This window comes from Aegilops tauschii, chromosome 1 (genome assembly GCF_002575655.3).
Source record: "Aegilops tauschii subsp. strangulata cultivar AL8/78 chromosome 1, Aet v6.0, whole genome shotgun sequence".
NCBI classification, from domain to species: Eukaryota; Viridiplantae; Streptophyta; class Magnoliopsida; order Poales; family Poaceae; genus Aegilops; species Aegilops tauschii.
Window position 1 is genome coordinate 332399290 of NC_053035.3, and position 17610 is coordinate 332416899.

Genomic DNA, 17610 nt, shown 5'->3' on the forward strand with positions numbered 1-17610 from the left:
TGAAGCATATGATTTCGCCGGATGTCCAGGTCTTCCAGCCATTCCGGATGTCTGGACTTTGCCCCGGATGTCCGGCCCCTCTGTCTTATCCTCTGCTTTCTATTTCACTTCACTTGTGCTACACCAGGCCAGACATCCGGCCCCTGACCCGGATGTCCGGCCTGCCCTGTCACTTACACTACAACGGCCATATTTGGAGCACTACTATACATAGCCCTCTTCCTCCTCGGGAGAGGGTTGCCATTCACTTCAAGCAAACCCTAGAACACATTTCACTCTCTCTCTCTCTCTGTCTCACTCTCCTACACCAAATCTTAGATCCCTAAGGGATTTGAGAGCATTTGAGAGAAGTTGTCCACCCAAGTGATAGATCCACTCCTTCCCCTTCTTTGCACCAAAGAAATCCGTGATTTGAGCAAGTCTTGAGCTTTTCCCCATCGTTCTTGTTACTCTTGGAGGTTGGAGACTCCTAGGCGGTAGGAGTCTTTCGGAGAGGAATTGACCATTGTGATTTCCCCCGGAAAGTTTGTGAGGGTTTGGAGACCACCCCAAGGTCTACCACTAGTGGTTGAGAAATGCCTTCATGGTGTTGTCTCAAAGGGAGAATAGGGTGGTCCTTCGTGGCATTGGTGTGCCTTCGTGGTAACATCCACCTCTCTAATGGTGATGTAGCTTCCCTCCAAGGAAGTGAACATCGGCATACATCCTCGTCTCTCGGAGTTGCGGTTATCCCTAACCCTAACTTCCTACTTGTGGTTACTTGTCTCTTAGGCCTTACTTATATCATATTGTGCTTGCTTACTCATATATTTGTGTTACTCGTTTACCTTGCTTAGCTCTTAGCATCTTACTTGCAATTGTTAGGCTCACTTTCATATTCCGCATTATTGCCTAAAATTGCTAAGTAATAATTAAAATTTGTAATTGTACCTATTCAGCCCCCCTCCCCTCTAGGTCCATCTCGATCCTTTCACTTGGGCATCCCCAAGCTTAGGGTCTTGCCACTCCTTATTTCGTAGTCAATCAAAATTTTACTCAAAACTTGAAAACTTCACAACATAAAACTCAACAGAAAACTCGTGAGATCCGTTAGTGAAACAAAGCAAATAACCACTTTTAGGTACGGTTTTAAACTCATTCCAAATTTATATTGGTGTTATATCTAATGTATTCTAACTTCTCCATGGTTCATACCCCTGATAGTACCCATAGATTCATCAAAATAAGCAAACAACACAATGAAAACAAAATCTATCAAAAGCATAACAGTCTGTAGTAATCCAGACATTAGCCAAACTTATGTAACTCCGAAAATTCTGAAAAATTAGGACAACGTAGGAAATTTGTATGTAAATAAACTTTAAAAAATCATAATTTTTAGTCGCTTTTGTGATTTTTAAAAATTCAGCTATTGGACGCAAAAGTTTTCGTTTTCTCACAGAATCAAATCAACTATCACCATAGATCATCCCAAAGGTCTTACTTGGAACAAACACTAATTAAAACACTAGAACACAATTATTACAGAAGTAATATTGCATATTCTAATAAAAACAGAAAAAAAATTGGGTTGTCTCCCAGCAAGCGCTATTCTTTAAAGCCTTTTAGCTAGGCATCGATAATTTTAATGATGCTTACATGAAAGACAAGAATTGAAGCACAAAGAGAGCATCATAAAACATGTAACAAACACTTTTAAGTCGAACATACTTCCTATGCATAGGAATTTTATAAGCAAACAAATTATCATAGCAAGCAAAAACTTGCATATGCAAGGAAGAAGAAAGAAACAATAGCAAGCTCAACATAACGAGAGGTAATTTAGTAACATGAAGATTTCTACAACCATATTTTCCTCTCTCATAATAATTGCATGCAGGATCGTCTTCAAATTCAACAATATAGCTATCACATAACATATTTTCTAATTGTTCCACATGCATGCAAAGTTGACACTCTTCCAAAATAGTGGGATTATCATAAAATAAAGTCATGACTTCTCCAAGCCCACTTTTATCAAAAATTTCATAAGATTGATCAATCTCCAAAGTAGTGGGATCATTGTTACCTAGAATTGACACTCTTTCAAACCCACTTTTAATATTATTGCAAACATATTCATCATGAGGCTTAAATAAATTTTTAAGATCACAAGAAGCATTATCACCCTAATCAGGATCACAGCAATAAGTAGTGGACATAGCAAAATCAGCATCCCCAAGCTTGGGGTTTTGCATATCATTAACACAATTGACATTAATAGAATTTATAATAACATCATGGAAATCATGCTATTCATTCAAGCAGTCACTTCATAAATTTCTTCTTTTAACACGTCATCACGAATTTCAGATTCACGAATTTCAAGCAAAACTTCATAAAGATAATCTAGTGCACTCAACTCACTAGCAATTGGTTCATCATTGGATCTTTTAAAAAGATTAGCAAGTGGACGAGGATCCATAAAATTTTTGCTTTATGATTTGGAATAAATATGCAATTATGCCAAGCAAACGAGCAAACAAACCAAGTAAGACATAAAGGCAAACGAAAAAGAAGGCAAATAAAATGGCAAATAACGTTTTAGAAGTGGGGGAGAGGAAAACGAGACGCAAATGGAAAATAATGTAAGTGCAACAGATGAGAATTTATGATAGGTACTTGGTAGGCTTGATGTAGAACCTCCCCGGCAACGGCGCCAGAAATTCTTCCTGCTACTTCTTGAGATTGCGTTAATTTTTCCCTTGAAGAGGAAAGGGTGATGCAGCAAAGTAGAGATAAGTATTTCCCTCAGTTAAGAACCAAGGTATCAATCTAGTAGGAGGTACACGCAAGTCTCCAATAGATGCACCTGCACAAACTAACAAACTCTTGCACACAACGCGAAAAAGGGGTTGTCAATCCCTTCACAGTCACTAGCAAGGGTGAGATCTGATAGAGATTGATATAAAAGATGAATAAAAGTGTAAAATAAAGTAAATATAAATAAATTGCAGCAAGGTATTTTTTGGTTTTTTGTTTTATAGATCTAAAAATAATATGATAAAAATAGACACGGGGGCCATAGGTTTCACTAGAGGCTTCTCTCTTGAAAGAAACATATGATGGGTAAACAAATTACTGTTGAGAAATTGATAGAAAAGCGCAAAGTTATGATGATATCTAAGGCAATGATCATGAATATAGGCATCACGTCCGTGACAAGTAGACCGACTCCTGCCTGCATCTACTACTATTACTCCACACATCGACCGCTATCCAGCATGCATCTAGTGTATTAAGTTAACAAGAACGGAGTAACGCCTTAAGCAAGATGACATGATGTAGAGGGATAGATCCAATCAATATGGTAAAAAACCCATCTTTTTATCCTTAATGGAAACAATACAAATACGTGCCTCGCTACCCCTACTGTCACTGGGTGAGGACACCGCAAGATTGAACCCATCACAAAGCACCTCTCCCATTGCAAGAAAGATCAATCCAGTTAGCCAAACCAAATTAATAGATCAGAGAGAAATACAAAAGCTATCTTAAGCATGCATAAAAGAGTTCAGAGAAGACTCAAATAATATTCATAGATAATCTAATCATAAATCCACAATTCATTGGATCTCAACAAACGCACCGCAAAAGAAGATTACATCGAATAGATCTCCAAGAAGATCGAGGAGAACATTGTATTGAAGATCAAAGAGAGAGAAGAAAACATCTAGCTACTAGCTATGGACCTGTAGGTCTGTGGTAAACTACTCACACATCATCGGTAGGGCAGCAAGGTTGGTGTAGAGGCCCTCTGTGATCGAATCCCCCTCCGGTAGAGTGCCAGAAAAGGCCCCAAGATGGGATCTCATGAAAACAGAAGCTTGCGGCGGCGGAAAAAGTACTTTTGGTGTGCCCCTCTGGTATATGGGGAATATTTGGGTATTTATGGAGCTGAGATTAGGGTTAGGGGAGTCCCGAGGGGCCTACAAGCCTGGGCGGCGCCCCCCCCCCCCCGGGGGCGCGCCCTACGAGCTTGTGGCTCCCTCATGGCCCCTCTGGCCTCCTCCCAAAGCTTCGTGGTTGTCTTCTGGTCCAAGAAAAATCCTCAAAAAGTTTCAATCTGTTTGGACTCCGTTTGGTATTGATTTTCTGTAAAAGACAAAAACAAGGAAAACACAACAACTGGCACTAGGCACTAGGTTAATAAGTTAGTCCCAAAAAATGATATAAAATAGCATATTAATGCATATAAAACATCCAAGGTGGATAATATAGTAGCATGAAACAATCAAAAATTATAGATACATTGGTGACGTATCAGCGGTATAAGTCATGCAGAAGTTAGAATACAATAGGTACTATGCAATAATAAAATATGAATGGGTTCATAACAGTACCTAAAGTTTATGATTTTCTTGTTATAGTAATGGATCTCACGAGGTTTCTGTTGAGTTTTGTGTGCTGAAGTTTTTAAGTTTTGGGTGAGATCACAATGGATAAAGGAACAAGGAGCAGCAAGACCGTAAGCTTGGGGATACCCAAGGCACCCCAGGGTAATATTCAAGGAGAACCAAGCATCTATGCCTCGGATGGCATCCTCTCTTTCGTCTACAATCCATCGGCATATAATTGGAGCTATATTTTTATTCATCACATGATATGAGTTTTGTCTGGAGCGTCTTGTATTATGGTAGTCTTTGCTTTGTTTGCTTTTTAGTTTTCCACAATCATTGTTTTGTCGCACACACCTTTTGAGAGGGGCACACATTTATACGTGATTTGTTAGAATACTCTATGTGCTTCACTTATATCTTTTGAGCTAGGCAGTTGCTCTAGCGCTTCACTTATATCTTTTAGAGCACGGCTCTCATGCTTCACTTATATATTTTTGAGAGTCTAATAAATAGTAGGGACCCTAAATAGTAATGGCAATATGCACAAGTTATGAAATTGGTCCTGATATGATTTGTATTCAAGAGGGATATAATAAAAACTTTCATGTAGATCACTGAATATGATAAGTTTGATTCCTTGCAGTAGGTTTGCGACATTGAGATGGTAATATGTGGGAGGTACTAGTGAATGATTGTTGTTTAGTAAGAATATTGATGTTAAGGTTTGTATATATGTGGGATGTATAGGTGAACAATTACGGATTTACCTGGTTTGGTTACACGAAGGATTAGTGTTGAAGCTAGGGAGGAGGGAGGGGACCCACCCATTTGAAATTAGCGCGGGGGGGGGGGGGGGGGGTGTTATTTGGAAGCTTTTGTGAAACGGACGTAGATCACCCGTAGGTTCAGAATTATCGTTTGAGGTACTATTATGCACCTATGTGATTGTAATAGCGTGTGCCATTATATTAATATGTATTAAAAATAGTGTGTTCCACGTAGCTTATGTGAAGCGCACGCTGGGTGCCCTTTGAGATAAATGTTATCCGCGTGGCAAGATTTGTTTTGAGATGTAATTGTATTCTCTCTCTTTAACCATCCAACACCGCACATGGCCTTATTCAGCCTGGTCCTTTTTCTAGAAGGAGGTGATTTTTTTTCTCGTACCTGAAACCCTTCGATACACGTCGGTAGTGTGTGGGTGTGATGGAGTTGTGTTGTGCCTGCATGGTGTTCCTGGGACTGGGAGGGGTGAGAGACAAGGCTCTGTTGGAAGAATGTTGAGCCCCTCGTTTCAATCGAATAAAATAATCCCGGAGGTTGACACACGGGGGCCGAGAGTGACCGCTCATCGTTCGGCACACCCGCGCAGCCTACATCCACACGTTGCGATTGCAGGCAAGAGTTTTGTAACGACAAGAAAAGCATCATCTCATCCGTCTCCACAGCCCCCAGCCCAGGCCACCACCACAGAAAAACGGACACAACCACCCCGAAAGTTAAACCAGCCTCGCTCGCACCCGAACGGCCGAACGGTCCGCAGCGCAGCCACTCACTCACTCGCCAAGAAAGCAGGAGCGCGACGCGGGCCGCAGCCATGAGCGGCGCGGAGCACAAGGAGATCGCCGTCGTCGCCGCCAAGAGGCGGAGGGACGGCAAGGAGGAGGCTGCGGCGGCGGCGGAGGAGGCGGAACCGCTGTCGGCGCTAGCGGACGACGTGCTGCTGCAGATCCTGGGCCGCCTCGAGGGGGACCCGCGCGACTGGGCGCGCGCGTCCTGCGCGTCCCCGCGCCTCGCCGCGCTCCTCCGGGCCGCCTGCTTCCCGCCGCGTCTCTCCCGGGCGCTCCCCGCCGAGCTGCTCCCCGCGGACGGGGCGCCCGCCGCGTGGGCCGCGCTCCACAAGATGTCCGTCTGCTGCCCCGGCCTCCTCCGCGCCGGGGTCCTCCTCGAGCCCTCCGACGACTTCGGCCTCGAGCTCGACATCGGCCCCGACCTCACCGTCCCCGCCTCCTCATCCTCATCCCTCGAGCCCACGGCCACCTCCTCGCTCCAGCCGCCCAAGGCCGCCGCGCAGGCCGAGCCGAGACCCAGCGACGACACACTAGCCACCGCGGACGCCGCCGCGTGGTCCCTCTACGATGACCTGTACCTGGACGCGGCCTACGACTGCTCCGAGACGCAGATCGCCGCCGCGCCCGCGCCAGCGGCAACGGCAGAGGAGAAGGAGGCGCCGCCGGCAGCCAATGCCGTCCGGCGCGGCGTAGTGTCGGGCACCCGCCGGCGGGCGCGGCGGTGGCTGGGGCCCGTGGGCGCGCACCTGGCGTCGGGGTCCTGGACGCTGAGCCGCGAGCAGGGCAACAAGCTGCTGGCCAGCCGGTTCCGCGGCGACCGGCTGTACATCTGCGAGTGGCCCGGGTGCGTGCACGCGGAGGAGCGGCGCAAGTACATGGTGTTCCGCGGCGTGTTCCAGGACTTCGCGCGCTCCCAGGTGCGGCGCGCGCTGCGGGACACGCGCCGCCCCACCGTCGCCGTGGACTGCGCCTTCTGCGGCTGCACGGAGGCGTGGGACCTCTACTCCGCCTTCTGCCTCCGCAGCTTCTACGGGTACCACGACGACGGCGAGCCCGTGGTGCGCGCCTACGTCTGCGAGAACGGCCACGTCGCCGGCGCCTGGACCGAGCGCCCGCTCTACGCCTGACCGCCTGCTCCAGTGCAGCGGCGGCGACATGACAGGCATACTAGAGACGCTCTGCCATTGTTGAATCGATCGCCAAACAGCATATCTCGCAGGCTCTTACGATAAGTTCGGTGTGTGCATGGCCGCGATGTGGATCTCGGCGAGCTCCGAGTGATGCATCTGTTCTCTTGTATCTTTTCATCTGATGTAGTAACTCTGGCTGATGCTTAGCATAAAAGAAGAATGAAAGCTCATGGATTTTTTACATAATTACATTGGCGCCATATGTATATTATACCCTGACGAGTTCTGATTCACAATCCGCGTCCTATGCAACTTATGTTCTACAATTACCGAACGCCGATTACGCTCTTTGCTCCACACCACACTGCTAGGTTAATTAGGGTAGGGTTGATCATCCTTGTTGGCATACTGGGCTTTTGAATCCTCCCCTTTCTGATTATTATCTTAAGCCTCAACTTGCAAGTTAGGGCGAGCATCAAGAGGATCCATGCGTGTCAGAGATTGTCAATATGATAATCAAAATTACCGAAAAAAGAAGTTGTCTGTGTGCACGATTGGTAGTTACTCCACCCCCATTTGGCAATTGGCACTGATCCTCTGGGATTGCGTTGCGTGGGATTCCTCACCAGAAGCAATAACAAAATAAGCTCCCCGTCCATGGCCGTCACTGCTTCCATGCAACTAAGTTAATATTCATTCCCTTTGCCATCACGTGGTGCCGCGACATCCACCCCCGTCCGATTGTTTATAAGTGGCGAGTTCTCCGACTCGGTCACCATCCAAGCGGCAGGCAGATGTTCGGTGACCTGTTGGTTCGTACGGATGGATGATAGTGGGGAGGAGATATGAGATGCCTTTCATCTTTCTGCGGCCCTTCGTTATCCACACAGATTTGCCGTGGAGATTGCAGATATTTGATGCGTTGCTTCTCCGAGGTTTCTTTTTCTTTTTCTTTCGAGTAAATCCTTATTGCTTACTTAATCAGGCATACAATCACGATACAACCCGCGCTAGAAAAAACAGGGACGGGATTAAGCCACAAACATCTTTTCCTCATCCTAATCCTAATCCTAATCCTAATAATAATAATAATAATAATAATAATAATAATAATAATAATAATAAAACTCTATTAAAGGGAATAGGTATTCTTGGTTTGGTTTAGTCCTTTTCGTTTGGTTTGAGTGCACACTAAAGTTTTGTAATGTTGGCTCGTACACAGGCTAAGGGATTTGGGCCAGGTATTTGTATGTTGATGGGTCTTTTATGGGCTTTCATAGAGACCGCGAAAAATAGTTGGATCAAAATAAATTAACATTGTGGGAATTGATCACAGGACCTCCTATCTGGATCTTCGATGTAATAACCAATGATCTATGCACCATTCACATTTAATAATCCCAACTCTCTCTAAATATACAAGTGGCAGTCCTCCTGTTTAGGGCGAGCTAATTAAGCGAATGAGAAAAATTAAAGGAAGGATTGTGGGCGGAAATAAAAGGGTCTGTCTATGTCACATCTAAGCTGATGTCTATTTTGTTTGTGGTCTATTTTTTCTTTCTAGTTTTTTTTTTGCTTCTTGTTGTTGCATTATATATTTGTGGGAGCTTAGATGTGACATCCTTAAAAAACATTTAGATGTGAATTAGACAAACTGTAAATAAAATATTTAAACAGATGTGGCTAATTAAAGAAAGAATTAACGGTAAACCGGTGGAATAAATAAAAGAAAGAATGTTGTCTTGATAAATAGAACATTCAAATAGATGAGGCTAATTAAAGAAAGTACTTGAGGTAAAATGTAGGATAATTAAAAGAAAAGATCTGTAGGCTTCAATGTGTTGCGGCTATTAAATTAGAAAAGGAAGAATTTGATTCCCGACTAAAACGGGTGAGGACGTCAGGGTAATTAAAGGAAGGATTATACTTAAAATGAAATCAATGGAAGATTATGCCAGACAAAGAAAATATAACACGGCTAAATTGCATCATTTTTTTATGTTCATTTTGTAGAAGGATTTGATTCCAGACTAAAACGGGTGAGGACGTCATGGTATTTTTTTATCTTCATTTTCTCCATAGTGAATCCGGCGCCGTGGGACATTGCTTGCATAAAACATCAATTTTTTCCGTTGCAACGCACGGGCATATGTGCTAGTCTTTTCCTAAACTCTATTGCCTGCTTCGCACATAAATGAGCCGCTATATTAGCGTCTTGTCGTATGAATTACTCCTTCCGTAGGAGAATATAAGAGCATTTAAATTATTAAAGTAGTGATCTAAACGCTCTTATATTTCTTTACGGAAGGAGTACACCTAAAGCTCTGAAAACGCCCACTCGGTTCTTTGATCTCCTGAAGAACGCCAGCAATCTCAGCACGACCAAAACCGTCCGTCTTCCACCAAGGCGAGATACGCCATCCAAGTTGAGAAGCAGCTTGTCCCCAACCCGGTGCTCTCGGAATTTTTTGCTTCAGGGATTCTACGTCCTCCCAAGTTGCCCCGGCGACATGCTCAGCAATGGTCCTTACACTACTGAACGATTCCCGCTTTAGACCACTCGGCTACAGAACACCGATAGCAACTTGCAAGATAGCACCACTCCTATTAGAGATGTTTGTCTGTCGTGTGTATTCCAGTTTCTTCAGTCTGATAACCTGGTTCATCAGCTCATTTACTAAAAAAGACACAAAAAAGTAGATTGACACATTATCATATTTGGATGCCATCGTCCTAAAAAACATACTCAGTTCAAACATCCAACTAAGGGGAATCCGCAAAACATAATTGATGTTTAAGCTGTCAAGCAATATATACCAGTGAAGTGTCAAAAAACGTCTTACATTATGGGACGGAGGGAGTAAATCATACTCCCTCCCCGTTCCATAATTCTTGTCGCATGATACTAGCACATGGCAATTCTCATCACAATCAAGGGTGAATGAAATGCTCCAGCATTATATAACTAGTGGACTGCATTGAGTAACCATTCTGCCTCGTGATAAGAGCTGGGCAAGGCCGCAGAGGCAAAATAGGGCAGCCGTATTTTATGTTACACTCATCTCATTTTGACAGACAAGGATAAACTGTGATACTACTACATCAACGAACATAAAAGCATGTCTGTTATCACCTCTCATCTCATTTTCAATTCAATTAGCATTACAAAGGTGTGAAATCAGTGAGCACAAAGACTCGGTAATGGTGCACCACCTTTTAGTGTCTCTGCAGAATTGCAACATACTAGAATCTGACTCTGGTCACCAAATCATTTATTCTTTCCATCACGTTGGTTTCTAAAATTTGGATATTGCCGGTTTCTGAAACTTGATTCATTTCGGAAATCCAAGATCCGAATCATGCTGATTTCAGGAACTTGGTTCATGTTGAAAACTCCAACCAGTTTGATTCATGAAATCCCAACCATGTGGACCAGAGCTGGTTTCTAGAGTACTCTGGTTTCTATGTTTGTCGAGTAAAAACCTGACCCGTTCTGGTTTCTGGCCTTTTCCAATTCTGCTGGCCAAAATTGTTCTCCATATTCATGGGTGCAAACGCTGCATCACAGGGAGACAGTAGATGAGCAAGTGAATAAACACAGATGACAGAAAAGCTCCAAGAAAAAAAAACATTAGATGCAACACTACCTAACACTAACCGTGCAAAAAGAATTTGCAGGGGTGTCAGAGGTGTGTCGAGCAGCCATTGATACTTACAACAAAGTTATAAGATTATGCAACCAATGAATAATGACAGGATAAACAAAATAATCCAGCATAAAAACATGATATTTACCTCGCTCTCTCATTCTCCTTTCTCTGTCATACTCAAACTTGTCACGAATTTGAGTAACCCTTTCCCATGTCTCACCCTGTTTGCTTTCCCCAGAACCAAGGTCCTGCAGTACAAACTTGTAAGTGACAACACATGTGATAGATGCATGACTGGACTGACTCGCAAATTTAGTGTCATTGACACGATTGTTTAATGATGTGGCAAAAGATGCACTCTTAGAGAACTGAGGACAAATGGAAGATCCAGATAAGGAAGCTACACAAATGTCACACAAATATATAATGTTCAGACAAATTTAATTCATTTAGCCATGATTATTGTCAAGGATAATTCGTCGATGCGGTACACTAGTCGCATGTGATTTATGTAGTTGCGGGAACGTCACCTCAGGTCACCAGGGGATCTAGAACACGATATATCCAGGTTGAGGCCCCCTTGCGCGGGTAATAGCTCTACTCCAACTTTTGATGGTATTATATGAGAAAAGTGTACGATGTCGATTAATATCAGTTACAAAGAGAAGATCCAGTGAGTTGATAGGCAACTCGATGGGCAATGGTGGTCGATCTAGGCGATATGCGCCATGATCACTAGGGTTTCGAGGGCTCTGGATTGCTTGACCCCTCTTGTGGGATCATGGACGCCTTTATAAAGCTTCCAGATGGCGGTAATCTCTCCCTTCATGTCAGTACCTTCATCGTATATGGGTAGAAGTCCAGACCAGATGCGAGTAGAACTCGTGGACACTTTCCTACGTAATCCACAAGGTTTCCTTATCCTCCACCTGGAGCGTAGACCTCCTAGGTCGGTGGTACTACGTATGGACTTCCAAGCCCTGTATAAACCCAGGCCGATACGGCCCTTTTATACGATATACACAGCTTTGACTTTGCTATCATCAATTACTCTTGTGCAAAGCCCACTATTCCATTCAAGCATCACCCTTCATCCACAACCTTACAGAAGTTCGAACTACCCCATTTGCATAATGAACAAGGTAATTGTCCTTGTAAACCGAGATGCAACAATGTACTAACAGTTGTTCCAACGTGCAAATAGCCTACTAATTCAACTAAAGAATTCCCAGTAACTCTCATCATAATCAGGAAGTTGTATGCCCAAATGCCAGTTTTATGGTCCAACTGATGCACCCACACCATCACCTATGGGCACAGCCAAACATAAGCTTCAGCAGCGCACAGTGAAAACTAAGATTAATAATTTGGCTTTAAACACTTGAACAAAGGTGCTGCTCAATGTTTTTGTGATTGCAGGTGCTCACATACACTAAGGTTACAGAGGGAGGCCGACCCAGAGAAGACAACAGGAGCAGGAGCAGGAGCAGCGTTAAAGGAAGAGGGAAACATGGTCCCTTTGTTCATGTCACTGGTTTCATTGGTTTCAGCACACAACAAATCATTGATTAACTCTGTTAGTTCTAGGTGGGCTGTGAGACTCCGTTAGGCATTTGCTAGGTGATCATTCACCAATATGCATTTCTAGGTGGTAATCTTATCATACCGAGGATTCAAAAGTTCGTGGAGGTAAGACACGCCTATGCCTCAATTCACCCGAGTTGGAGCATATGAGAATAAACCTAAAGAGCGAAAAACTGGGAGTGTAAGAAGGTACACTGCAGATTTCTGTTTTCTTTAATGGTTCATGCTAGATTTGGTTCAGTTGTAGCAAAATCCAGGTAACATGTGGTAGTATGGTACTTTTAGGCAGCACTTCCAGTAGAATAGAGTACAAGGTCAAGACTGACCAGCATACAGAGCACAACTACTGTTTCCATGTCAATACCTGATGTTTGCTACTCCAACAACAACAACAACAAAGCCTTTAGTCCCAAACAAGCTGGGGTAGGCTAGAGGTGAAACCCATAAGATCTCGCGACCAACTCATGGCTCTGGAACATGGATGGCAAGCTTCCACGCACCCCTGTCCATAGCTAGTTCTTTGGTGATACTCCAATCCTTCAGGTCTCTCTTAACGGACTCCTCCCATGTCAAATTCGGCCTACCCTGACCTCTCTTGACATTCTCCGCACGCTTTAGCCGTCCGCTATGCACTGCAGCTTCTGGAGGCCTGCGCTGAATATGCCCAAACCATCTTAGACGATATTGGACAAGCTTCTCTTCAATTGGTGCTACCCCAACTCTATCTCGTATATCATCATTCCGGACTCGATCCTTCCTCGTGTGGCCACAGATCCATCTCAACATACGCATCTCCGCCACACCTAACTGTTGAGCATGTCGCCTTTTAGTCGGCCAACACTCAGCGCCATACAACATTGCGGGTCGAACCGCCGTCCTGTAGAACTTGCCTTTTAGCTTTTGTGGCACTCTCTTGTCACAGAGAATGCCAGAAGCTTGGCGCTACTTCATCCATCCGGCTTTGATTCGATGGTTCACATCTTCATCAATACCCCCATCCTCCTGCAGCACTGACCCCAAATATCGAAAGGTGTCCTTCTGAGGCACCACCAGCCCATCAAGGCTAACCTCCTCCTCACACCTAGTAGTACTGAAACCGCACATCATGTACTCGGTTTTAGTTCTACTAAGCCTAAACCCTTTTGATTCCAAGGTTTGTCTCCATAACTCTAACTTCCTATTTACCCCCGTCTGACTATCGTCAACTATTCATCCGCAAAGAGCATACACTCCCTCCGTAACAAAATGTAAGACGTTTTTTATGCCCTATGCAAAACCAAAAAACGTCTTACATTTTGGCACAGAGGTAGTACCAAATTAAGATGCCTAAGCAAGAAGAACAAAATCTAGTTGGCTTTCCCACAAATTCCCAACAAAAAGAGGTGGCTTTCCCCGACTGCCAGCTTTAAGGGCTTCCGGTGTAAGCCTAAATAATTCACTGAAACAGTTTGCTTGGGTTTTTTTTTTCAACAGATCTCTCAGCTCGAGTACTTTTCCCGCTGCCAGCTTAAATAGCTTCTGGTGTGATCATAAATATTTAACTGAAACAGTTTACTCAGTTTACTCCAACTTGTTTGGGACTAAAGGCTTTGTTGTTGTTGTTGCTGCTGCTGTTGTAGTTTACTCAGTTTTTTCTAACAGTTCTGTCAGCTTGATTCCTAACGGTGTGCAGTATGTGAAGAATATCAGAAAAGCCCACAGTATTAGCAAGCAGTCGTGCTGCACTACAGCATTCAAGTTCCGGTGCATAACGAAATGACATGTAACATGTATCAACAGTACAGGAGTAGATAAAATACCTTGTTTGGCTCTACACTGGAGCTCCTTCTCCTGCTGCAATATAAAATTGAACATATGAGACCACTTAAATGAAGATATATTCATGGCACTAATCTACTCATGTACCGTGACACATACAGAAGGGTGACTAGTTGAAAAGACTGCTAAACATTTGGAAGCTGCAATAATCGAATAATGAGAGGAAAGGGCAAAGTTTGTAGTTCTACCGGATATTTATCAAAATATTACATTTAAGTAAACTTGGGTTATGTCCTGATTCCTGAAAGAAACCAATTAAAATATATAGTAAACATGGAAATCAAAGATAAATGTCCAAGTTTAGCTAAAGGGGGAGAAAGAGAACACAGAAACAGCATGTGCACATCTTTTCATTAATCGGAGAAGGTACATCACTGAAGTTTAGAAAGGGCCAGCTCAGTCGATGGTATTTGTATTTTGGCTGAACATATCTGTGAGATGGCATTCAGCACATAAATGGAACATGGGAACTGATATTTGAATTTTCTGAATTTGCTTCTTCATGATGTGAACATAGACTAATGTCAGCCTTGGCTCCTTTGACAGTTGAGCAGATAAATTAGATGATATGACTTGGGCACTAGGAGAGAAGGGGTGCTTATGTGGCATGAACCCCGTCATGCTATCTCATGGGTCTGTGGGTGGCCCAAATTGGAAACATCGAGGACAAAAGTGGCCTATTATCCAAACTCGAGGTCGAGGGACCAACTTTGATCATTAGTGTGAAAAGAATCATAGAACTATTTAGTGTCTGGTACCTGTATGGTGAGAAGTCTAGGTCATCTTCTTCAGCAGAGTCATAATTAGCGCGATCTTCTGCGATCTTTTTTGAATAACCTTCATCCCAGTACAACCTTTCCCAGTTCTCTCTAAGCTCTTGGTACAGTTCCATATATTTTTTGCACCAAGTTTCATGTTCCTGTAAGTTTGTGATGGTTAAGTCTAGTAATATGAAAGTGAATGGTAGTATCTGAAATCGCTAATAGGATCAAACTTCTGCATAACTACGCTTAATCTGTGCGCCTAGGCTCTAGGCGTTGGCAAAACGCATTGCGCATAACTACGCTTAATCTGTGCACAACTGCGCATAAGCATGCGCTTTGGTCAGTAAAGCGCAAGGCGGTGGCAAAACGCACAATTAACGCCTAGCGCTTTTTTGAACTATGCATAATATAGTTATGTACCTACATAATATCAACAATTATTACATGTAAATGGAGGAAAAAGTTTCCCTTCACTTATTGATGCTCACGTTAACTCCATTATTACTAAAAAATGTAATTAAGCACCTGATTCCTGAATACAGTAACCCATTACAGGAGCCAGCCAAACAAACATAACAATTAACACTCAAGTCGTAATTTCCAATTGGACAATGTCAGGGAAAGGAAAGTGAGAATGTTGTAGTGCAAAACTAGGGAAGGTATTTGGTCTAAATACAACTGATTATCCTGTAAAGTACTTCAGGATAGACAGACATGAAATTTGATATGAATGGCTCCTTATCTCTTGCCAAAATGAATTAGAAGTTGGTAGGGATTAGGTCAGTATCCCCAGCCAGGATTGGGCGTCCCAAACAAGGCCTTACTATTAACAACTACTGTGAGTAGCAAAAGGCAGTTGAACGTTGCATTCCAAACAAAAATCTGATCCAAAAATACATAGATTGGAGATAAGAAAACAACATGGTTCCAGAAACATGAAATGACTGCAGTACAATGGGACTGTTTGGCTTATTGTTTGTGTAAAGAATGTTCTGAGATGCCAGTATCTTCAATGAAGTCGGTCTCCAAGCAAAAGGCTCCATGTGAATTCGCAAAACACAAACACATCAAAATCAGCAAAGGAGGTGTGGTGGTAGCCAAAGTTTGGTAATGAACCAAACAATGTTGTACTAAGGGTTGCAGCATATGCAGCAAACAGTAAGAAAATTGTATTAAATGAACCAGCAGCTGCAACACCCCAGTGGGAGCATTTACCAACTCAGGGCTCACCAAAATCAACTAAGCATAGCCTACCTTATGCGTTAGCCCTAAGTTATAGAATTGGTTCAGCTTGTTTCTCCCCAACCAAAGCATGCACTGATCATGAAATTGCTACACGCAACATGTTCTTTGGTTTACACCTGTCCTCACCAAAGTTTTAAATAGTGGGCTATGGCAAATAGCGGCCGAAGTGTTAGTGCACTAAATTGGCACTGTAGCATGCTAAATGGCTTAGCATGATGCCCCTCCAAACGCTATAGCGCCAACATAACGCGATATTTAAAACCTATGGTCCTCACAAGTTAACATGGTATCTAACTATAGCAAGTTAATGTGCTTCAGAATTTTTATGGCTTCCTATGGAACAAAACAAAGGCACTATAACAGTCTGGAAAAGTTTTGGTCAATAGTACTACATGTCGTTCATTTCATTCTATAACTCAAGTTGCATCTCATTCTACAACACATACTATGGTTCCAAACGTGTGCATGATAGGTGCCAGAATGGCCACATCATCTCTAATAGTAAAGAGGAATAAATTTAGTTGATTCTGGTGGAATTCATCCAAAATTCCTAACGAACATTAAATGGGTCCTGCCTAAAACCAACCGGCAGAAATCGTTTCATCCGACGTCATCCAAATCATTCATAAACGAATATAAAAAATAGCCAATCACAGTCAATTTGAGCCCAAATCCTGAAGCGAAAGGCCATGTTAGTTCACTCCTATCAAACCTGAACAATATGTCTGACAGAAAAGAAGACGTATGGGGACGCTGCCACCAAATCCCAATGGAACCCGTTTCAAACTTTCAACTGGATACCCCACCAACGATTCATCGAATTTGGTTTCGCTCGGAGCGATCATCCCATTTCGACCAACCATGCAGAAACGCCTATCAGCAGGAAAAATGAATCTAGGGTTGAAGGAACAGCTACCACAAGCCAGGCGGTCAGACGTGGGGAAGCGCGGAATATTTGCTAGGCGCGGCTGTGATTACCGAGTCCTTGAGGACGAGACGCGTGCGGCGCATGAACTGCTCGCGCATCTGCTTGCGGCGGCGGTTCGGGAGGTTGTCGCGCGGGATGGCGAAGCGCTCGCGGTGCGGCACGCCCTCCCCGATCTCGTGCAGCTCGCCGTCCACCGCCCACCACTCCGACTTCTTCGCGCCCATCACGGCGGCTGGGCGGGCCTTCTGCGACCAGCCAGTGCCGCCGGTGACGAAGCCGCCCCGGCGGTGCGCCCACCGCCGCTGGGTGTACACACACCGCAGCATCCTTTGGGTCATGAAATTGCTTCGCCCCCTCTTCGGTCTCAGGGTTTAGCTCGGTGCGGAGTAGGGCCAGGAATTATTAGGAGTTTTTTTTTGAGGGTTTTGTTTTTGTCACTCTAGGTTTTTTTCTCTCCAAATTTTCTTACGCCACTCTCACTCTTGACATTTCACTTTTGCCACTCTAGCCTTTTTACTAGCAGTATGTCCGTGCGTTGCTA

The 17610-nt window shown here is 43.9% G+C and overlaps 1 protein-coding gene and 1 non-coding gene across 2 annotated transcripts; one reads left to right on the top strand and one right to left on the bottom strand.

The window, feature by feature from the left end:
* Positions 1–5793: 5793 nt before the first annotated feature.
* Positions 5794–7326, top strand: LOC109748924 (phytochrome A-associated F-box protein). Its single transcript, XM_020307938.4, has one exon. The coding sequence runs from the start codon at positions 5977–5979 to the stop codon at positions 7075–7077; it is 1101 nt and encodes a 366-aa protein (XP_020163527.1). The 5' UTR covers positions 5794–5976; the 3' UTR covers positions 7078–7326.
* A 2692-nt stretch (positions 7327–10018) lies between these two features.
* On the bottom strand, positions 10019–17443 carry LOC109748911 (uncharacterized). Its single transcript, XR_012182909.1, has 5 exons — positions 17120–17443; positions 14891–15051; positions 14114–14147; positions 10876–10978; positions 10019–10637 (listed from the first exon to the last, which is right to left on the bottom strand). It is a non-coding gene; the product is annotated as an uncharacterized protein (transcript).
* Between the last annotated feature and the right edge of the window lie 167 nt (positions 17444–17610).